Consider the following 23,566-nt stretch of genomic DNA (forward strand, 5'->3'; position numbering starts at 1 on the left):
TCGTTTTTTTCCGGGACGCTCTGTATTATACACATTAATGAATGCCAGCATCAAAGTATATTTGAGGGAGAGATTACGCTGTATATTTTGCTTTTGGCTTTTGAGAGAGAATCAGTATTTGACTTTAACTGTTAGGCCTGATAATCATGAAGAAAAGGATACCTGCCTTTATTTTATATATATATTCATTTCTTGTCATTATTTTAAGAACACAGCATGCAGGTCTTTCTTTGTATATATATGTATATACATTCGATTTTATACTTTAATTCCTAAACATTAAAAAGACATATTAAATAGAAAGGAGAGGAAATGTGTTGGGTGACAACAATCTCACAATCTCGCTTGCGCGCCCCATTGTCATCAATATGACCAGCTACACGTTTTTTCTTGACCTTCTCGGGACGCGGCGGAAAGGACGGTAGTCTTTAGTGACAGGCTTTAATCTGGCACTTAGTTAAGCACAATTCCACAATTACACAGCTGCGCCTATACATATGTAAGTTTCCCCCTTGCGCATATATGATGTGTACTTTAGTTAACATAGGCTCACAGTTCAAAGACCCTGAGATTGTGAACCACAACGACAAGGGTTTGTAACTGCAAAACTACCGGGAAAACTAGAGGGTTGTGATTGGTTCGACATTATCGTCCAATAAGATGATGCCAGGTAGGGGTTTAGTGGCGTAGTGCCAGTTCAGCCATTGAGGGGGCTCTTTTTTTCCATTTTCACCACTTCATTTTATGGGGGAAGGGGTGCCCTAGTCCCCCCAGTAACTACGTCACTGTTTTGAGGCGGGGTTTCGATTTCATATGACGGAAATCCGTTGCACGTTCATCACTATCATACACAGCGAATCAAAGTTGTTATATACCACTGCACCTTCTAATCGCGTCACTCACTTCGCGCTGTTCATCCACCGAAGTAGGTATCTAAAAGTGTACACATATTTCTTTGGACGAGGGATTCCAGATCCAGAGTGAAATCAGAGGCAAAACTAAACATATCAAAAGGAGATGAAGATCCTCCTGCTGTTCTCAATCCTGACGGCTTATGTAGCCTCTGGTAAGTTAGAGATGTTTTGTCTTTGTTTGTTCGTTTTTATATACGTCGTATAAAATGAATAATATTAAAAAAAAAAAATTAAACATAAACTATTGTACATATTATTTAGTTTACAGAAGTACGAAACACTTTATGGCATAGTGAGGAAAAGCAATAAATAATCAAAGTCTAGTGTTTTATTTTACATCTTTCCAAGCTACTAGTAATGTAAGGCACTTACTACGACAGAGATTCGATCCCCGTACCTTATAGTTCAAAGTCTGGAGACTTAATCAACTGGACCACAACACCTATACACATCTACTTTACATTTATGCTCTGTATTATCATTTTTTTAAAAATAATATGTTTGTTTTGTTCTAATTATGTGTATAGATACTTCACATTGTATTGTATGTGCTAAACGGCAACTTCATCAATATGGTACTTAGGTCCATTTGGTCTATAAAATATTCAAGCATTTCTTCCAATCGTTGAGAAAAACCATAAAGATGATGAAAAGGGAGACGGCGAAAACGAAAAAGAATAGAAGAAGAAGTGGAGAGAAAAGGGCGAGATACAAAGAAGAAGTAGAATAGAAACAAGAAGGAGAAGAAAAAGCACTATGAAGTGGAGACAAAGAAGAAGAAGAAGAAGTAAAAAAAGCCGTAGAAGGAGGGGAAGAAGAATATAAAGGAGAAGAAGAAGAACGAACACATAGAAGAAGAACAACAAAAAGATTTGAAAGAATTCCGATCCTGTATCTTTACAGTACGCTCATACTTGGTATGTTTATCCCAAATGCAGGATATGCTATTACCTGTACGAAATGCTCCGAATCAACTGACGACCCAACCTTCCCAGTGCCCCCGGACCCGGCCAGTCTAATACCTTGTTCGAACCCTGGTGAGATGGTGTGTGATAAAGGCGTCACTAGCTGTACGACGACGATGATTACGATTCACCTTACTCGTGACGCTGGTAAGAACGTAATGCCCATGACCATGTGTCTCCCTTGTTAAAAACAACTACACTGGTTACCTGTTCATAAGAGAATAATCTATAAAGTTTCACTATTTGTTTATAAATCCATGTATAACCTTATCCCATCCTATATTTCTAGTCTGTTTTGTCCCATCCAGCAATCAAGATATCCATTACGTTCAAGGTCAGACCCCCTTCTTCTGCAAATCCCCCGCATCAATTCAAAGAAGGGTCAACAAAATATAATTTTTTCTGGTCCCACTATTTGGAATAGTCTCCCTTTAAGCATTCGTTCTTGCACCTCAGTCGCATTATTTAAGAAACATTTAAAAACCCATTTGTTTTCTTTGTAATTGTCATCTTTTTTTTGGAGTGTAATGCACTTGGAGAGTATATAACTATTATGTTTGTATTTTAAAATGTAAAGCGCCTTGAGCATGTTCATGTAAAGGCGCTCAATAAATACCAATATGTATGTATGTATGTACACACGAGGCTTTATTTCAATTGCGTCATTACCATATGTAATATATTCTGTGAAAGTCTTTTAATAGTATTTAAGCACTGTACGGTGTCTCTTTCACTTGGTGCACCAAAGACTGCGTCACTGCGTCACTGCGTCACTAACGCAATCCTATGTGTGACTCCTCGTTTGTCAGGTTTATTACACCGTTTAATGAATGTTTCATGTCCGTGCCCTGAATGATTCATCTTTTGTCCCAAAGAGGGTAGGAGAGCATGGTAATAAATAAATTACCATTACAAATACCCTTATTTCTCGATTGAAGGAGTTTGTTACTGACAATTTTGCCACATGTTTAATAATGACTCATATAAAAGATCATGTTTTTTAAAGTTGATATTGAGTTTTTTTAATGAATTACACCCAATATCCCTTTTTAATTTGTTTCTTTAAAACCTAAATAAAACTGTTAAACTTGTTTTACCGGCACTTACTTAGAGCGGCCACTGAAAATTCCCGCAGAAGATTACTGTTTTCTAAACCCACTATATAAAAGGTCACCAGCCTTACACAGCCAATGTATTGTGTATCCCTTAGTTCATATCTGGGCGCGAATAGCGACCATCGATATAGAGCTGAGCCGTAACACTTTTATTTTTATCCTTCATTCTTGGTTCAAATGCAACCTCAGGTCCACTTACGCTATTGCAGAAGGTTCGCGACTGCGGACCTCCAATGGCTAATGTACTTCCACGCGGAGACACCTGCGCGGGAGAAGCCTTTACCGAAGCCGTGACAAGGAATATGTTTCCACCTGAATTTGGGCTGACGTTCGAGGACGTTGAGGCCAGTATCTGCGTCTGTGACAGCTCCGACAGATGTACTCCACCCTCTACGGCAACCCCTGGTAACCCACAATCTGAAGCAAAACCTCAAACAACAGCTAGTGCCGGTGGAGAAGGTAATAATAAGGTGTAGAAAACTTTTAAAATATTGCTGTTTTTGTATCTAGATACTTTTCTTACAGCTATTTTACATGTATTTAATAAATTATAGTAATCTTTATGTCTTTTTAAACCAAAATAAGTATACGTATTATTTTCAAACGTCATTACATAGCCTAGTATATCTCTTTGTCTGTTGACCGTATAATTACATAATGGATGCTTTTCTTTTAGATGTTCCACTTGACTGTCCAGTGGTTGACGAGTGGTTTGTGGACTGGGACACATCTTACGAGTGCCTCTCAGAACTGCCCTTCACTGATCCTTTCACCACTCCTGGAGAAATTCTTCCTCTCTTGACGGTTTCTGATATCATCCGGGCTGCTGGCGCAGCTTGGAGGGCCACCAACTTGATCGAGGCTGAAGGCGAGGTATGCGTCAGGATCCTTCCACAAGTAACTGTAGCCGCCGGTGGAGCAGATGGCTTCAGAGAGTACTGCGATCCAGTATTGACGTATTTGAGAGAAGGGACAACCTTCGATGCCGCAGCACACTGCAGGCTCATTCTCAATTTGACAGGGGCTATGTCCTCATACATGCCACCAACATATCCAGCGGTCCAAGAGACAATCCCCGGACCTGATGCCCTACGACCTTTCGACTTGTTAGACCACATCGAAAAAATTGTGTTCCAGCTCCTCGGTGTGTCCTTTAATGACGTGGAAAACATCTGCACCGCTAGGTTGGCAATCATTGAATCCGAGTCAACCTTAGAGGAGCTTGTTACAAGTTTTTTAATCGAGTTTGCCAAAGTACTTATTCCAAGAGGCGCAGAGTTTTGCAATAGCTGGGACGAAATTCTTAACTTCATTGGAGCTGTTCCGACTTCCGATCCGTCTGGCATCTCCGGTGTCTATTTGTCTGATATCATACACGATGTCTCTGCTCTTGTGGCAGATTTGACTGGGTATGCAGACAGGGAGGCTCTCTGTCAGGATCTGAACTCCGCTGTATCCTCATCAAGTGACACTTCTTCACTTGACGATGTCGTGTCCCATATTGTTAACAGTACTCTGTCTGTTTTAACAGATGCTGAGCATTGTTCAACCATAGTCCAAGAAAGCATGAGCCTATCCCTTGCTTCGATACCCGAAATCACACAGGAAGAAGTTGACATTGCAATGTATCAGTTCACAGGGTTCAGAAGCATACTGGACATTTGCCAAGCAGTAGCAGATTCTTTCCAGCCTCCAGGTAAAGTGTTGTCCAGAAATTCGCCATCTTGATTCACCAAGATAGCCCCTAATTGCTGCAAGCCAAAGATGGCATGATCCACGAATGTCTACGCCCATTACAATTGGGGTGGGTCATGTAATACTTGGCTTGGATGAGGTTTGATCTATTGTTATATCATTGTTTTAATTTTTTTTTATTCAGAGTCTTTTTTCCCTAATTACTAACTTATTATAAGATAAATCATGATGTATTTATTTAATACAAGTATTTATTTAACCGATTTTCCCACCGTCTTAGCATATAAAACGCTACAAAATCAATTGTGTAAAGGGCTATATAAATGAAATTTATATTATTGAATCTTCCTATCTTGTCTCTATGATACAGGTCCACCGACACAAGCCCCGCCATCTGTTGAGGTACGCCTATTCGGTGGAAGTGATGATACCGAGGGAACGGTTGAGGTTCTTTACAACGGAGAATGGGGATCTGTCTGTGATGATTCGTGGAATTTAAACCATGCAAACGTGGTCTGCAGAATGTTAGGTTTTCCTGGAGCTTCCGAAGCTCCTGGGTATGCCCGATTTGGAGCAAGTTCTGGTCGTATCTGGCTCGATGATGTGGTGTGCTCAGGGGACGAAGAAAACCTGGCGGACTGTCAGCACCCGGGTTTTGGAGAGAACAACTGTGCTCATTACGAAGATGCCGGAGTCATTTGCCGTGCCCAAGGTATCATCATTCAGACAAAAGTCGATCAAAAACAAAATCGCTGAGGCTTTCAAACAACTAAACTAAGAAGTTTCGATATCATTTCCCATCACATTGTGAATGTGGTGAATTTACGATGGCTGATTATTTTCGCCTAATTTGAAGATGATTTGTTTATGTACAATATGTGCCCGAATGTAGAGTAAAAACTATAAAAGTAGCTTCTCATTTCGCTCGGGGGAACGATTTTACGAACGTATTGTAATACAATCATGCAGTCAATATTCAATTACATGAAGAGGGCGATAAAGCACGGTTCTATGGAGCGTGTGCGTTTTGTCTTTGCAAGAAAGCAGCAATGGCACTGTAATGGAAAATTTAGAATTCAACTTCTTGGTTGATATGCACCCTTGGTTGCTAATGTTTTGTTCCCCTTACTTCCGCTGTATACACTATGATATTAATCCTCGCTGAAAAGCATATTTACCATAGAATTAGAAGTTCTTAAAATCGGGAGATAAAGTCCGCTCAATAAAATGCCCTCTCTAGGAATGTGGTCATAGCTACAAGTCTCAACAAACAAGAAGAAAGACTTAAATCTACGAATATTTTGTATCGTACAGAAGATAACACCAACTTCTAATAATTTTTTATCCCGTCTTGTGTTTAGAACAACCTATCACTGGCACACGTTTGGTTGGGGGAGAGAGCGATTTGGAAGGAAGGGTAGAGATTGAGTACAATGGCGAGTGGGGAACCATCTGCGATGACTTCTGGGATTTGGACGATGCCACGGTAGTCTGCAGAATGCTTGGATTCGATGGGGCGTCTGGCGCTCCTGGCTTTGGCGCATTTGGGGAGGGTTCGGGTCCTATTCTTCTGGATGATGTCTTGTGCACTGGGGAAGAAGCCACTCTGACTGATTGTTCACACCAACCTTTTAAACAGCACAACTGTGGCCACGCTGAGGATGCAGGAGTCATTTGTTTTATCACAGGTAATACAAATAATAATACAAAAACAATAATGATACTGATAATAATCATACTACTAATAATCTTGAATCAAATAGATTCCGTCTCTAAGCTATTTACGGATAGTATTTCCCTGGCCATCGGATTCAGGTCATCAGAGTTGGAGTCAGAAGCCTATTGAGCATCTACCTGTTGTTAAAAGGTTCGGTGGAAAAAAAACCCTGGAGTTTAGGCTTTCTCTGATGCCTCTGGAGCATTGACCTTTTCGTTAAATCTTTGCAGTGCAAAGCGTGCCAAATTATACGTATTTTGGCCAAACTATTACTATATTAAACTTACAACATATAATTGTATTGCGTCTGACCTTCTGTTATCAGAGCCAACAACGTCGAAACCTACGCCATCCTGTACCATCAATGATATACGGTTGGTCGGAGGCACCACCGAGGCCGAGGGCCGAGTAGAGGTCTTCTACAGAGGGCAGTGGGGCACTGTTTGCGATGATGGGTGGGACATCGACGACGCAACGGTCGTTTGCAGAATGCTTGGATTCAATGGAGCGACCCAAGCGGTGGGATCGGCTGAATTCGGGCAGGGTTCAGGGCGGATTTGGCTTGATGACGTGTTTTGCCTCGGAGATGAAGAAAATCTGGCTGAATGTGAGCACCAACCGTTTGGACAAAACAATTGTGGTCATTCTGAAGATGCTGGCGTCACCTGCTTTACTATAGGTAACTCTTTTTACCTAATATCTAACCTCGATACAGTAATAATGATAACTAGACTTTAATTCGTCACTTAGACGAATTAGGTGATACGTATGATAATGGTTTACATAACGAATAATGCATTACACGATATATTATTTTGTAAAATGCTTCTCCCATTTATATGCTTCTCCCATTATGATCTATTCATATGTCAAGATTAAATTGTGTCTCCTTGATCATCATGGATCTAGGGAAGATAGATTGAAACAATATATGACCTTTGACCCTGTGCAGTAACCAGTTACACATTTGACTCTAATTTACATCATGAAGAACACCTTTTGACGATTTTATCTTATTCAAAGAAATGAAAATGTAATTGATAAATGATTATCATCATTATGATAATGATGATCATGATGATAATGATCATGATCATGAGCGCGATCATGACATCTTATTGAAAAAATGAGGGTTGATTTAGATAGCATATAGTCTCAGCTACAACTTACTCAAAAGTCAACAAAATCCAAGCAGAAATAACGGCGATATTGCTCGCAAAAGACAGGAATGTAGACTCCAGATTTGAGAAAAAGTCATCTCCCATAGAGATTACACGCAAAAAGTAATGGATTAAGTGAAAATAGGGTAATAATAAAGTAAAAAGGGTTGTTTGTGACATTATTTGCGATTCTACGTGTTTTAATAATCAAAGGAGATGGTACAGTGAAGGTCAAAAGGAAAAAAAAGTGAAGAAAAAAATTGTTGGAGACACCCGGACTCGAACCAGGGATCTCGAGATTGGAAGTCAAGTGCGTTACCGATATACCAAAACATTTCCCATAGCGATTACACGTAAACGGGAAATGGAATTCTGAAATCCTACTTTGCAAGTGAAATATGAGCATGATCCCGGCATCTAATCGAAAAATAAAGGGCGCACTTGTGATAGCTCATTGTCTCAGCTACAACATATCCGAAGTTCAGCGAAAACGAAGCTAAAACAACAGAGATTTTGCTCGCGAAAGACAGGAGTGTAGAATCCAGTTTTGAGAAAAAGTCATGTCCCATAGAGAATACACGTAAAATGTGAAAAATTGACATGCCTTCTTTAATTGCAAAAATACGCCATGATGCCTTTGTCAAAATGGAAAATTGTGGATTATTTATTTGTAGAAAATTGTCTCAGGTAGAACATATCAAAATTTAAAAGAAAATCAATCAATATTTACAGAGATACAATCAATTTTCCAAAATTATGCTGACGTCATAATATGCAAATTGAAATTTTGAGTTTGGAGGCCATTATGATGACGTTATGAGTTAATTGAGGGTCAAATGAGACATGAAATCATATCTCCAACTTATAACCTATCTAAATATGAAAAAATATTGGGAGTTTCTATCTATTCTGAAGAGTTACAAAGAATTTTGTATAGACATGTTTTTGCTTATGTATTGTGGATAAAGATAACGCAGGTCCGCGCGCGCTGTCAACTTTGACGGACGCTCATTGCGTTATTAAAAGGTGAACAAGTTATCAAAATGCTTGGAAAGATGTACCAAATATGATGATAGAGAACATTCGGCGATTCTATGTTGCAAAATGCTAGTACGCGCAAAAAAAGCGCGCGCATGCGCGTTTGCGTGATTTTTTGTCAAATGCTCCATATGGCCTGAAACGTATGCAAAAAAAATTTGGGATGATTTGGAGCATTTTAATTTTTTTCGCGCGCGTAAACGCGCGTACGAACGCGCACGCGCGCATTTGCGCACGTTTATTGATCTGAAATTGACCGGATGGATATTGATCTTCTTCCTGATAAATATGAATGAAAAATTCCTTTCCGTTATGAAGATATGATCATAAGTTTATTTTCACAAAATGGCGCCTGGATGACGTCACGATAATTTTGAGTCTTTGAAAAGTCACGCAGTTCTAAGTTAGACTAAGATCTATCATCATGGCAAGTTTCATGATAATGGCTTTATTCAGTCTTGAGATATCCTGCGAACAAATTCGAGGAAGAATAATAATAAATAAATAAATAAATAAATAAATAATAAAAATCTTGACGAAATCAAAAGGTGATACGTCTACGTACGTATCACCTAATAATATTAATCATATGGGGGGGGGGGGGGGTTTAATTGTCCTTGGTGGTAATTTTTTTTTTCCGGAGGGTACATTTCGGGGGGGGGGGGTAATTGTTCAGGGGTTAATAGTCCTGATACGTTAATGCAATATATTAGAGTATTACACTGACTGTTGCTGGGCCGCCATGATAATGCGCTGAAACGCATTGAATGCCCTTTTTTGCTTTCTGGGCACACATTTACTTCACCTGGGCGAAAAAGTGGCAAATGTAGATTGCCGGGTGAGACAAGAATAACAAACCATGTGATCCACAGTCCTGTGCAGTATCCACCAGACCATGACAAAACTACTAATACAGTTAAAATATCGATCTGTACTACAAATAAAAGATCACGCGGTTATGATTGAAGGTCTACCGTCGACGAAATCACTTATATAATACTAATCCTAAACCTAAAGGCCGGCTCGCATAGTAGCCGTAAAGACCCCGCGAAAGGCGACAGACGTGAAAATCACAACATTTTGGCGGCAGAGCGACGGCAAAAGGGGAAAACCAAGATTCGCTAACGGGTGGGAATGACCTTTAGCGACAACAAAACATATTCATCCTCTTTCTTGGAAGAACAATGTTGTCTGCCATTACAACAGCTTCCTTAACAAAATGTTCCTCTGTGTTTTTCTTGTGAATTAATTAGTTACAACATCAGAAGCGCCGCCACCCACAGTTCGTTTGGTTGGTGGCAGTTCTGACAACGAAGGACGAGTTGAAATTATGTACGATGGACAATGGGGAACTGTCTGTGACGACTATTGGGGTCTAGAGGATGCCGGCGTTGTCTGCAGAATGCTGGGCTTTGATGAGGCGTCCGAGGCACCAGGCTCTGCTCGATTCGGCCAGGGTTCGGGTACTATCTGGCTTGATGATGTGATGTGCTCAGGGGAAGAGACCGACTTAGCTGACTGTCCGCATCGGGGGTTTGGAACTCACAACTGTGGTCATTCTGAAGATGCAGGGGCCGTTTGCTCTATTACTGGTAAATATTACAATCCATCAAGGCTTTGCTACTGAACGATATTGTCTTGTTCCTGACGCGATCTACTTAATACGCTTACTGTGCTTTAACAAAATATATCTTAACCAGGCAAAATAAACTTATTCACTTTCCTTTTTTCTAACACAGTTTTAGTCATTGCCATATGTTGAATGCAACGTATTTGAAAGGGATATATCCTTGAATACAAACTCTATACTGTTTTTTTTTTTTGGGGGGGGGGGGGAAGGCTTCTTCTATAATGTTGCAATTCATCTAGCCTGAAACATATTTTTTCTTCAAAACCTCCTATATTAAACATCGTGTCATCCCCTTTCTTGAAGACCAAATGTAACATTGCATTAAAAAGTCCTCAACTCCAAAAAAAATGCATCTTTTATTCTCATTCTGTTAAAAGTATTAGCTACGACACCAGAAACGTCGACCCCCTCTGTTCGTTTGGTTGGTGGGAGTTTTGACGAAGGAAGAGTTGAAATATTTCATGATGGACAATGGGGAACTGTCTGTGACGACTTTTGGGATCTGGATGATGCCGGTGTTGTCTGCAGAATGCTAGGCTTTGATGCGGCGTCCGAGGCACCAGGCACAGCTCGGTTCGGCCAGGGTTCAGGTAGTATCTGGCTTGATGATGTGTTGTGCTCAGGAGAAGAGACCGACTTAGCTGACTGTCCACATCGGCCGTTTGGAACTAACAACTGTGGTCATTCTGAAGATGCAGGAGCCGTTTGCTCTATTACAGGTAACTTCTACAATCTATCAATGCTTTATAGCTACATATCTTTATGTCTTCTTCTCTGACGCAATCTACCTACTGTGCTCACTAAGCTTTAAACAAATAGAACTTAACTAGGCAAAATGAACTTATTCCACTTCCTTTTTCCCTAACACTTTTTCAGTCATCGTCATATGGTGAACGCAACGTATTTGAACGAAACATACCGTGAATAAAAGCTAAATAATGGATAATGGTTTAGGGAGAAAAAGGCTTCTTCTATAAGAAATCATTTCGTCTAGCATGAAACATATTCTTTCTTAAAAAACCTCCTATATTAAAAACCGTGTCATCCACTTTCTTGAAAAACAAATGTAAACCCTCAAACTCCAAAAAATGCATGTTTTATTCTCATTCTGTTAAAATTATTAGCTACGACACCAGAAACGTCGACCCCCACTGTTCGTTTGGTTGGTGGCAGTTCTGACAACGAAGGACGAGTTGAAATTCTGTACGATGGACAATGGGGAACTGTCTGTGATGACCTTTGGGGTCTGGAGGATGCCGGCGTTGTCTGCAGAATGCTGGGCTTTGATGAGGCGTCCGAGGCACCAGGCTCTGCTCGATTCGGCCAGGGTTCGGGTACTATCTGGCTTGATGATGTGATGTGCTCAGGGGAAGAGACCGACTTAGCTGGCTGTCCGCATCGGGGGTTTGGAACTCACAACTGTGGTCATTCTGAAGATGCAGGGGCCGTTTGCTCTATTACTGGTAAATATTACAATCCATCAAGTCTTTGCTACTGAACGATATTGTCTTGTTCCTGACGCGATTTACTTAATACGCTTATACCCTTTTCACATCTATTTTTCTTAACCCCGGACTATCCTTAACCCCATACTATCCTTAACCCCATACTATTTTTTTTGCTGTTCACATCTATTTTCTTAACCCCGGACTATGTGCTTAGCCGGGGTTAAGAAATTTCACGCGATTCACACTACGTTCGCCTTAGCCCCGGACTATTCGATAGCTCATGAATATTAATGCTTTTGCTACCGCGCATGCGTAACGTGAACTGCATGCATGCGTAACGTGAACTGCATGCATAGCGCGCGATAAATGCAAATTCACGACCACACGACCACGCTGTCTGTGATTGGCTGTTGCTTAGCCCCGCTTCTCCTTAGCCCGGTTCGGATTCACACTACGCAGCTTAGCACCACAATTGCCCGGCTAACCCCGCAATTGCCCGGCTAACCCTGCTATTTTGCAGGGCCAGATAGTCCCGTACTATTTGTGGGGTTAGCCCACTTTGGCAAAACGTAATGTGAACAGAAAGCCGGCTAAAATTACCCCGGGTAATTGGTGGGGCTAAGGAAGGAATTGGTGGGGCTAAGAGCCCCCTTAGCCCCACCTATTTCCCGGGGTTAAGCAATATTTGGTAGATGTGAAAAGGGTATTACTGTGCTTTAACAAAATATATCTTAACCAGGCAAAATAAACTTATTCACTTTCCTTTTTTCTAACACAGTTTTAGTCATTGCCATATGTTGAATGCAACGTATTTGAAAGGAATATACCTTGAATACAAACTCTATATTGGTTAAGGGAGAAAGGGCTTTTTCTATAATTATGCAATTCTTCTAGCCTGAAACATATTTTTTCTTCAAAACCTCCTATATTAAACATCGTGTTATCCCCTTTCTTGAAGACCAAATGTAACATTGCATTAAAAAGTCTTCAACTCCAAAAAAAATGCATCTTTTATTCTCATTATGTTAAAAGTATTAGCTACGACACCAGAAACGTCGACCCCCTCTGTTCGTTTGGTTGGTGGGAGTTTTGACGAAGGAAGAGTTGAAATATTTCATGATGGACAATGGGGAACTGTCTGTGACGACTTTTGGGATCTGGATGCTGCCGGTGTTGTCTGCAGAATGCTAGGCTTTGATGCGGCGTCCGAGGCACCAGGCTCAGCTCGGTTCGGCCAGGGTTCAGGTAGTATCTGGCTTGATGATGTGTTGTGCTCAGGAGAAGAGACCGACTTAGCTGACTGTACACATCGGCCGTTTGGAACTAACAACTGTTTTCATTCTGAAGATGCAGGAGCCGTTTGCTCTATTACAGGTAACTTCTACAATCTATCAATGCTTTATAGCTACATATCTTTATGTCTTCTTCTCTGACGCAATCTACCTACTGTGCTCACTAAGCTTTAAACAAATAGAACTTAACTAGGCAAAATGAACTTATTCCACTTCCTTTTTCCCTAACACTTTTTCAGTCATCGCCATATGGTGAACGCAACGTATTTGAACGAAGCATACCGTGAATAAAAGCTAAATAATGGATAATGGTTTGGGGAGGAAAAGGCTTCTTCTATAAGAAATCATTTCGTCTAGCATGAAACATATTCTTTCTTAAAAAACCTCCTATATTAAAAACCGTGTCATCCATATTCTTGAAGAACAAATGTAAACCCTCAAACTCCAAAAAATGCATCTTTTATTCTCATTCTGTTAAAATTATTAGCTACGACACCAGAAACGTCGACCCCCACTGTTCGTTTGGTTGGTGGCAGTTCTGACAACGAAGGACGAGTTGAAATTCTGTACGGTGGACAATGGGGAACTGTCTGTGATGACCTTTGGGGTCTGGAGGATGCCGGCGTTGTCTGCAGAATGCTAGGCTTTGATGAGGCGTCCGAGGCACCAGGCTCAGCTCGGTTCGGCCAAGGTTCGGGTACTATCTGGCTTGATGATGTGATGTGCTCAGGGGAAGAGACCGACTTAGCTGACTGTCCGCATCGGGGGTTTGGAACTCACAACTGTGGTCATTCTGAAGATGCAGGGGCCGTTTGCTCTATTACTGGTAAATATTACAATCCATCAAGGCTTTGCTACTGAACGATATTGTCTTGTTCCTGACGCGATCTTCTTAATACGCTTACTGTGCTTTAACAAAATATATCTTAACCAGGCAAAATAAACTTATTCACTTTCCTTTTTTCTAACACAGTTTTAGTCATTGCCATATGTTGAATGCAACGTGTTTGAAAGGAATATACCTTGAATACAAACTCTATATTGGTTAAGGGAGAAAGGGCTTTTTCTATAATTATGCAATTCTTCTAGCCTGAAACATATTTTTTCTTCAAAACCTCCTATATTAAACATTGTGTCATCCCCTTTCTTGAAGACCAAATGTAACATTGCATTAAAAAGTCCTCAACTCCCCCAAAAAGTGCATCTTTTATTCTCATTCTGTTAAAAGTATTAGCTACGACACCAGAAACGTCGACCCCCTCTGTTCGTTTGGTTGGTGGGAGTTTTGACGAAGGAAGAGTTGAAATATTTCATGATGGACAATGGGGAACTGTCTGTGACGACTTTTGGGATCTGGATGATGCCGGTGTTGTCTGCAGAATGTTAGGCTTTGATGCGGCGTCCGAGGCACCAGGCACAGCTCGGTTCGGCCAGGGTTCAGGTAGTATCTGGCTTGATGATGTGATGTGCTCAGGGGAAGAGACCGACTTAGCTGACTGTCCACATCGGCCGTTTGGAACTCACAACTGTGGTCATTCTGAAGATGCAGGAGCCGTTTGCTCTATTACAGGTAACTTCTACAATCTATCAATGCTTTATAGCTACATATCATTATGTCTTCTTCTCTGACGCAGTCTACCTACTGTGCTCACTAAGCTTTAAACAAATAGAACTTAACTAGGCAAAATGAACTTATTCCACTTCCTTTTTCCTTAACACTTTTTCAGTCATCGCCATATGGTGAACGCAACGTATTTGAACGGAGCATACCTTGAATAAAAGCTAGATAATGGTTTAGGGAGGAAAAGGCTTCTTCTATAAGAAATTTATTCGTCTAGCATGAAACATATTCTTTCTTAAAAAAACCTCCTATATTAAAAACCGTGTCATCCACTTTCTTGAAGAACAAATGTAAACCCTCAAACTCCAAAAATTGCATCTTTTATTCTCATTCTGTTAAAATTATTAGCTACGACACCAGAAACGTCGACCCCCACTGTTCGTTTGGTTGGTGGGGGTTCTGACAACGAGGGGAGAGTTGAAATTCTGTACGGTGGACAATGGGGAACTGTCTGTGATGACCTTTGGGGTCTGGAGGATGCCGGCGTTGTCTGCAGAATGCTAGGCTTTGATGAGGCGTCCGAGGCACCAGGCTCAGCTCGGTTCGGGCAAGGTTCGGGAAGTATCTGGCTTGATGATGTGTTGTGCTCAGGAGAAGAGACCGACTTAGCTGACTGTCCACATCGGGGGTTTGGAACTCACAACTGTGGTCATTCTGAAGATGCAGGGGCCGTTTGCTCTTTTACAGGTAAATATTACAATCCATCAAGGCTTTGCTACTGAACGATTATTGTCTTGTTCCTGACGCGATCTACTTAATATGCTTACTGCGCTTTAACAAAATATATCTTAACCAGGCAAAAAAAAACTTATTCACTTTCCTTTTTTCTAACACAGTTTAATCATTGCCATATGTTGAATGCAACGTATTTGAAAGGAATATACCTTAAATACAAACTCTATATTGGTTAAGGGAGAAAGGGCTTTTTCTATAATTATGCAATTCTTCTAGCCTGAAACACATTTTTTCTTCAAAACCTCCTATATTAAACATCGTGTCATCCCCTTTCTTGAAGACCAAATGTAACATTGCATTAAAAAGTCCTCAACTCCCCCAAAAAGTGCATCTTTTATTCTCATTCTGTTAAAAGTATTAGCTACGACACCAGAAACGTCGACCCCCTCTGTTCGTTTGGTTGGTGGGAGTTTTGACGAAGGAAGAGTTGAAATATTTCATGATGGACAATGGGGAACTGTCTGTGACGACTTTTGGGATCTGGATGATGCCGGTGTTGTCTGCAGAATGCTAGGCTTTGATGCGGCGTCCGAGGCACCAGGCACAGCTCGGTTCGGCCAGGGTTCAGGTAGTATCTGGCTTGATGATGTGATGTGCTCAGGGGAAGAGACCGACTTAGCTGACTGTCCACATCGGCCGTTTGGAACTCACAACTGTGGTCATTCTGAAGATGCAGGAGCCGTTTGCTCTATTACAGGTAACTTCTACAATTTACCAATGCTTTATAGCTACATATCATTATGTCTTCTTCTCTGACGCAATCTACCTACTGTGCTCACTAAGCTTTAAACAAATAGAACTTAACTAGGCAAAATGAACTTATTCCACTTCCTTTTTCCCTAACACTTTTTCAGTCATCGCCATATGGTGAACGCACCGTATTTGAACGGAGCATACCTTGAATAAAAGCTAGATAATGGTTTAGGGAGGAAAAGGCTTCATCTATAAGAAATCTATTCGTCCAGCATGAAACATATTCTTTCTTAAAAAAAACTCCTATATTAAAAACCGTGTCATCCACTTTCTTGAAGAACAAATGTAAACCCTCAAACTCCAAAAATTGCATCTTTTATTCTCATTCTGTTAAAACTATTAGCTACGACACCAGAAACGTCGACCCCCACTGTTCGTTTGGTTGGTGGGGGTTCTGACAACGAGGGGAGAGTTGAAATTCTGTACGGTGGACAATGGGGAACTGTCTGTGATGACCTTTGGGGTCTGGAGGATGCCGGCGTTGTCTGCAGAATGCTAGGCTTTGATGAGGCGTCCGAGGCACCAGGCTCAGCTCGGTTCGGGCAAGGTTCAGGAAGTATCTGGCTTGATGATGTGTTGTGCTCAGGAAAAGAGACCGACTTAGCTAACTGTCCACATCGGGGGTTTGGAACTCACAACTGTGGTCATTCTGAAGATGCAGGAGCCGTTTGCTCTATTACAGGTAACTTCTATACTTTATCAGGCTTTGCTTCTTATCGTTCTATCTTTTTTTACGAATAAATCTACTTAATATGCTTACTAAGCTTAAACATAATTTATAACTTAAAATTGAGAATTGTACATATTCCCCTTTCTGATTCCTAGCACTTGTTTAGTCTTTACTATAGGTTAAATGCATCTTAATCAAAATATATTTTGAATAAAAACTCCATATTGTTTATTTTTTTAAAGAAAGGGGCGTCTTCTATAATTATGTAATTCGTAAAAGCTGTTACGCTAATAACCGTTTCATCCCATTTCTGGAAAGAATAGCTAGCACTAAAAAACCCATAACGTCCTAAAATTGCTACTCTTTGTAATAATAGCTACAACACTAGTTTGAACCCTACATTTTCCAAGATTGCTGTTTGGCACGATCGCAGGCTTTCTGGGGGATTGTGGAAATGACAATATATACTTTCATGATGGTTCATTTACAGTATTAATTGCTGAATGGACGACTCTTTTTTGCCTGTGTATGTAGTAGCTTTATGCTTGCAATTAGGAATGAAACAGATTCCATTGGTAAATTATACGTTCGGGGAATTGTAGTGTGCTATTAAATAAAGGGAATACAATTTGAAAGGAACATAGAGAGTTGGGTGCTTTCCTAAATGTTTTTCCTCCCAGTCATCTGTTTGACCAAATGTTTCAGCGAATTCACCGACTCTTTAGACGTATGACAATACCTTTCTCATCATTTGTTCACAATAACAACGGCAATAAGAACATTAATTGCAATTTATATCGTGATTGGTCTATCGATTAAACGGGTTTATTTTGTACTTCTGTGTAGAAGTGTAGAAAGTGTAGAAAAATCAATATGAATAGAAATCTGCATGTTATTACTGATACAGTTCTTTGACGTTCAAGTTTTACTCTCTTACATTTCCTGATTGCCAGAGACATGGCTAATAGTTCTCAACGTCAGTAATTTTTATTGTACTCTTGAAACAACAATTTTCAGACCCCCCCCCCCCCCGCCCATGCCCACAGAGAAATGAGCAGGGACGTTGCTTTACTACCTCGTTGAATGAGAGATGGATCGTGAGGGAGTGTAGGGAATAAATATGACAACGTGTTAAAAATAAAGACCAGTTATGGTCATGCGATTGCATTGTGAAAGAAACGTTGTGGAATTGATCAGAAAAGGTTAGATCATCTAGCATATTAGTATTGGTGTGTACTGCAAGGTTCTGGAATCATCAAAGTGATAAGAAATTTGCCCAGTCTTGGTAAAGTTACAAGCACTGTACACAGAAAGATGTATATGGGACTACGTGCACGATATCTATCAGGTCCAAATAGATATAATAATTTACCAAATATATCAATTAGTAGGCGGTCTCTCGGCAACATTTGTACCATCACGTATTAGTAAAAACTTATTATTTCACATGATTGGTAATAAGAGCTTCCATTTCATTTTTTGAGAGGGGGCGTTTCCAAAACTGGTCTTTATCTTTAAGCTATGGTCACAGCTCAGAGCAGCGGCCGACCGATTTGTAGCCTGCTCGGTCGACGCTTGAATTAAGGCATCGCCCAACGATTTTTGGAGAAGTCGAGCAGGATGTAAACCGCCAGCGATGGGCGGTGCCCTGTCGATTTCCCGTCGGTCAACGGTCGATTTTAGGTCAAAATCGGGGAGCTTCTCCGGGCGGAGTCCCGGCAGTGACCGACTGGCGGCCCGTCGTTTCCAAACGTTCTCCCACAGGCCATTGGCTGATTTTAAAGAAATTGCCCGGCGGCCGGCCGGTGATCGACGGGGCACCGAAATACGCTCGGTGCCCGAGCGGTCGCCACCCGGGCACCGACCTAATCGAGCGTTCGCCGTCGAGCGATTAAGGTCAAAAATCGAAGCCGCTAGGTCAAAGGCTGCCGACCGATCATATTGCCCCGATTGTCTCATTTTCGCGTGAACATTGCCAGCACAAACCACTGACCTCTACCTCCTGAACGGATCATCGCCCATTTCCATTCACTATACGTTACGTACTAAAAGGCTGTATTGTCTGACCGTTCATGAATATTCATGTTTTTGCTAAACTCGGCAAAATGTTTGCTTTTACTAAATGGAAAAATTACGGTGGGGGGTTGGATGAAATGGACATAATGAAATAAGCAGAAGTGATCTATGATAATTCATGCGTTTTATGTTTCGTGTGCTCGACCTATAATCTTCAAATCGCTTCGTAAACTGAGTCCAAAGTTAGACTTGTTTCACATGTGTATGATAGGCAATGAAGAGCTTGCAACCTATTTTGAAAAATTACGGTGGGTGAACTTTCAAAAGTCAACGAGACATGAGGGCTCAAATGAAAGAGCTAGTGATAACGTACGTCGGGGTGGATGTGCTTTTCGTTTAAAACAAAAAAAAGGAATTTTTAACGATTTAAAAAAAAAAACGTCCATAGGCTTACATGTTAGGCTGCTGACGTTGACCATGCTCTGACGATAGGGGGCGTCGTGAAATGAGACTAAACGGAGCCATATGTTTGAACTCGCCGTCCAGTGACCGACTGACCTCTAAGCCGCGAACGGGCGGCGACCGGGCCGTGACCGCTCGGAAGCCTTTGACCTAGCGGCTTCGATTTTTGACCTTAAACGTTCGAGGGCGAACGCTCGATTAGGTCGGTGCCCGGGCGGCGACCGCCCGGGCACCGAGCGTATTTTGGGCGGCGAGTGAAAAGGGAGTAGGCGCCGCCGAATTGTAATTCAGCGCTAAAACTTCAACGGCCACCGTGCGACGCCCTAAAAACAAGTGGTGCCCGGGCGAATTTGGCTAAAACTCGCCGCCCGGCCGCCGAGCAGGCTACTCTTTAGGGTTGTGACCATTGCTTAAACCAAACCTTTTTTATTTTTGAATTTGGACAACTACACTTAGGTTTCCCCGTACTCTCATTCGATGTTCTTTCTTTTGTTTTCTTTTTATCAGAACCCTCAGAATTCACAATCCGTCTGGTCGGTGGCAAACACCCTTGGGAAGGTCGAGTAGAGCTGCTCTTCCAGGAAGAGTGGGGGACCATCTGCTCTTTGTACTGGGGTAAACCCGATGGAGATGTGGCTTGCAGAATGCTGGGCTTCAGCAGCGCGTATGAGGCTATATCGCCAACGGGCGAACCGCCGATGCCTTACGGTGAAGGCAATGGGACGATCCTTCTAAGTGACTTCGGTTGTACGGGAACCGAAGAGAATCTGGCTGATTGTTCGCATTCGGCATGGGGTGACCATAATTGCTACCACTACCAGGATGCTGGATTAGTATGCAATAGCCCAGGTAGAACCTTTCTCCTTCCTCTTCTTCTTTTTTCTACTTCTCCTTTTCTACTCTTCTTCGCTTTTCTTCTTCTTCTTCTTCTTCTTTTTATCCTCCTTATCCTTCTTCTTGTTGTTTTCTTATTTTTTATTAATCTTCTTCATAATTTCTTCTTCTCTTGTTCTTCTTCCTTTGTTTCCCTTTTCTTCTCTTATACTATATTAATTGTTTTCTTATTTATTCGTGTTATTTAAACCTTAGCTTTAAATTGTAAACCATCTTTCGAAAAGATGAGTTTGCCAAGTTGGTCAGAAATGTTGTAAATGTATATACGCCTTCTTTATAACTTTATTTGATCAGTTTGATTGTATTCATTTCTTCATGAATTCTAAACTATAAAACATATGTTACAACGACAAGAGAAAATTATCTAACCCAATAGATAAACCTACGCAATCTGACATCAACTTACAAAGGGACTTTACCAAATTCTATATTTCAATTTGCGGATGTGTCGTAGAATAGTGATTCAATCTGACACTCGACTCTGAATCCAAGGGGTAAGGATTCGAATCCCAGCATGGCACTTATTTTTGCAATATTAATCCAGATGTAAATGGGAACCTGGCAATTGCCGAGGTAAATGTTGCAGAGCCCTTTGGAAGAAAAGCATTGATGCTGATAAACCCTCCCTTGGTGAACAAAATTGTTGTCATTAACGGGGTCTGTATTTCCATCCCTCACAGATCCTGAAAGTGTTGTCGTACGCCTCGTGAACGGCAGTAGCAAAGCTGAGGGGAGGGTAGAGGTGTTGTATGAAGGAGAATTCGGGACCGTCTGTGACGATTCATGGGATATCAATGATGCTGCCGTTGTCTGCAGAATGTTGGGGTATGAGGGCGCTTCAGAGGCTCCAGGACTTGCTCGCTTCGGGCAAGGTTCTGGGGACATTGTCCTCGATGACGTGGTCTGTCAGGGATCAGAGGACAACATCGCGAGCTGTGCACATAGAGCATGGGGAGAAAACAACTGCGGCCACGTCGAGGATGCCTCGGCCATTTGCACCGGGGAATGTAAGTCTATAATAAACCAGGAAAACGATCGCAAAAGATTCTTAACAAATGTTTGTGGCCCATCGCAAACTACACGATCTTCCTGCGATCCACTAACAAAAGGCAATTGCATTAGATAGGAAGTTGTAGCAGTATGGTCCCGTAACCCATTGTTTCCCGAGCTGCGCTGTAGTTTCTAGCATGAAGTCCGTTGTCTGCAGAAAGTTCACAAATGCAGTGTCAGTTTACCCAAAACATTGCTTAAAGTTCTTGAAAGGAAACTTGTAACTTGTTAATACTGTATTATTTTCTCTCTTGCACATGAACAAAAGTGAACTTGCCAGTTCGCTTGATGAACGGAAATGGGGAACACGACGGTCGAGTTGAAATCTTCCGCTACGGGGCCTGGGGTTCAGTCTGCGACGACTTCTGGGACATTAACGATGGTCACGTGGTCTGTCGTATGCTGGGCTACGAGCGTGCCTCACGCATCTGGTGGGGCACAACCTACGGCACGGGAACTGGTCGCATCTTGTTGGATAGAGTGGAATGCAATGGGGATGAAGCGACTTTGGACGACTGCGATCATCCGCCATGGGGTGTACACGACTGCAACCACTACGAGGATGCCGGCGTGGTGTGCGAATAGTGAACACCAGGTGCGAATCGATCAAGTGTTATTCCTTTGCTTAATTTAACTGAATAAGTAAATGATTGAAATATAAATCATTATGATAATAAAACTGTTTTCTGTTGTTTCTTTATTGTTTCATTCTTACATAGGTCCTGTTTGTTAAACTTTTTATTCATAACAAGTTCCAGTTACAGTCATAAGCTACTAATTTCGTGGCATTTGATTGGCTGAGAGCAAATTTGTTATAGAAATTAAGCTTCAAAAAAAAAAAAAAATATGAATCAGGCCCCGGTGACGGGGACTCAGCCTTCGCTTTTTATTCACAAACATATTTCCAGTATCACCATTATAATATTTATACACGTTATAGCTTTCGTAAAAATTTGTTTAAGAACACGTTTACCCCCTTTCCCTTTTAATTATTATTTTATCTTCTATTATTTGTTATAATCTTCTTTTGTTTTCACATATTTATACGTTATTGCGTGTGACTGCGTGTCCAATCCAATTATGTATACTCTTAATAAGTGCACCGTCCTTCCTGTTTTAAAATTGTTGCTGTATCAAGTTGCTTATGTCATTATGAATGTAAGGAATAATTACTTTTGTTGATATGGGAAAATATGATGGACCATTGTTTGTATTACTTGAATTAAATTCTTATTTTAGTGCTCTTCTTTCTCTCATTCACCTCCCCTTCTACTGTTCCTTTCCTTTCTGTACTGTTTCTTTCCTTCACTCACTCATTCATGTCATTGCTTCTCCTTAATATTTTTACTCCTTCTGTTTCTCTCCTCTTTATTCTCACAGTTGCCAGAGTTACTCTTGGACAGTTTTACGGAAATTTTCCGAACATGAAGAGACGGTGATCTTTTCACCTTTTATCCTTTACATTTAATCAAGTAATACCATTATAATATGGTCGTAACGTATACAATATAAGATGTTTTATCGTTACGTTTCTTTGAAAAGTAAAACAAAAAGTGTACAGGACTACATTACATACATATACGGTGACGACATTTAACAGTCTGAATATAACATTACATACCTTAAACTTTACATCTTTGTGTTAAATCAAATGATACCATGGTAGTATTGTTGTAACAAATAATATGAAATCCTGTTTCTTTATATTCTTTGAACATATTTAGAAACTGTACGGGATTGCATCATATATGATAACATGTAATGGTGTGCATACCGTATTAATATCCGTTTATCAACAACACGGTACCGCGCCATTTTTTTGTTAAGAAATATATCATCTCTTTGAAAAAACTGTACAGGGTCTTCAATATAAACATGATCTGCATATTGCATATACACTTTTTTTTTTATATCTTCAGGTAATCAACTTCTTCCTCTTCCTCCGTCATGGAATTATTGAAATAATTGAAAACTTTTGCAAGCTTTACAAATTATCGCCTTTAACACAATTTGAAGCTACTTATCATTGAAAATGAAGTCATTACAAGTTTAAGCAATACACAATTCCCTAATCTATGATACCAGTATTAGTAACTTTTCAGTCCTTACATTAATTTTTTAATTTAAACGGCGCATTTCCATATACATGTTCAAATGTGCTTTACATTTATGTTATTAATAATTCTATATTTTAATTTACGTTACAACAGCGAGGATTATTCTTGGAATTACTCTCTGACTATTTTTAAAAGCTTTTTTATCACAACAATTTATGTATGTTCGATTTAAGTATTATACTTTAAAACATTATCATAACAGAGTTCTAGATGTTTAGAACAGTAATTGAAAGTTTATAACCTTCGCCGAAAAAAACCCTTTTCATTCTAAGAT

At 40.7% G+C, this 23,566-nt stretch overlaps 1 protein-coding gene across 6 annotated transcripts; it reads left to right on the forward strand.

Annotated features, from left to right (window-relative positions):
• The first annotated feature begins 694 nt into the window (after nucleotides 1-694).
• Nucleotides 695-22,797, forward strand: LOC589340 (deleted in malignant brain tumors 1 protein). 6 transcript variants are annotated; one of them, XM_030977926.1, is made up of 20 exons: nucleotides 695-1,066; nucleotides 1,853-2,026; nucleotides 3,184-3,453; nucleotides 3,671-4,690; nucleotides 5,060-5,401; nucleotides 6,051-6,377; nucleotides 6,732-7,085; nucleotides 9,858-10,196; nucleotides 10,612-10,953; nucleotides 11,359-11,697; nucleotides 12,715-13,056; nucleotides 13,462-13,800; nucleotides 14,203-14,544; nucleotides 14,944-15,282; nucleotides 15,686-16,027; nucleotides 16,427-16,765; nucleotides 19,739-20,080; nucleotides 20,806-21,132; nucleotides 21,444-21,770; nucleotides 22,556-22,797. In XM_030977926.1, the coding sequence occupies exons 1-19, from the start codon at nucleotides 1,018-1,020 to the stop codon at nucleotides 21,758-21,760; spliced, it is 6,585 nt and encodes a 2,194-aa protein (XP_030833786.1). In that variant the 5' UTR covers nucleotides 695-1,017; the 3' UTR covers nucleotides 21,761-21,770; nucleotides 22,556-22,797. The 6 variants fall into 6 exon arrangements, with proteins under 6 accessions (XP_030833786.1, XP_030833789.1, XP_030833787.1 ...); XM_030977929.1 differs by having other exon boundaries at nucleotides 14,209-14,544; XM_030977927.1 differs by having other exon boundaries at nucleotides 12,721-13,056.
• The last annotated feature ends 769 nt before the right edge of the window (nucleotides 22,798-23,566 follow it).

This window comes from Strongylocentrotus purpuratus, unplaced genomic scaffold (assembly GCF_000002235.5).
Source record: "Strongylocentrotus purpuratus isolate Spur 01 unplaced genomic scaffold, Spur_5.0 spur5_scaffold_1, whole genome shotgun sequence".
NCBI lineage: Eukaryota > Metazoa > Echinodermata > Echinoidea > Camarodonta > Strongylocentrotidae > Strongylocentrotus > Strongylocentrotus purpuratus.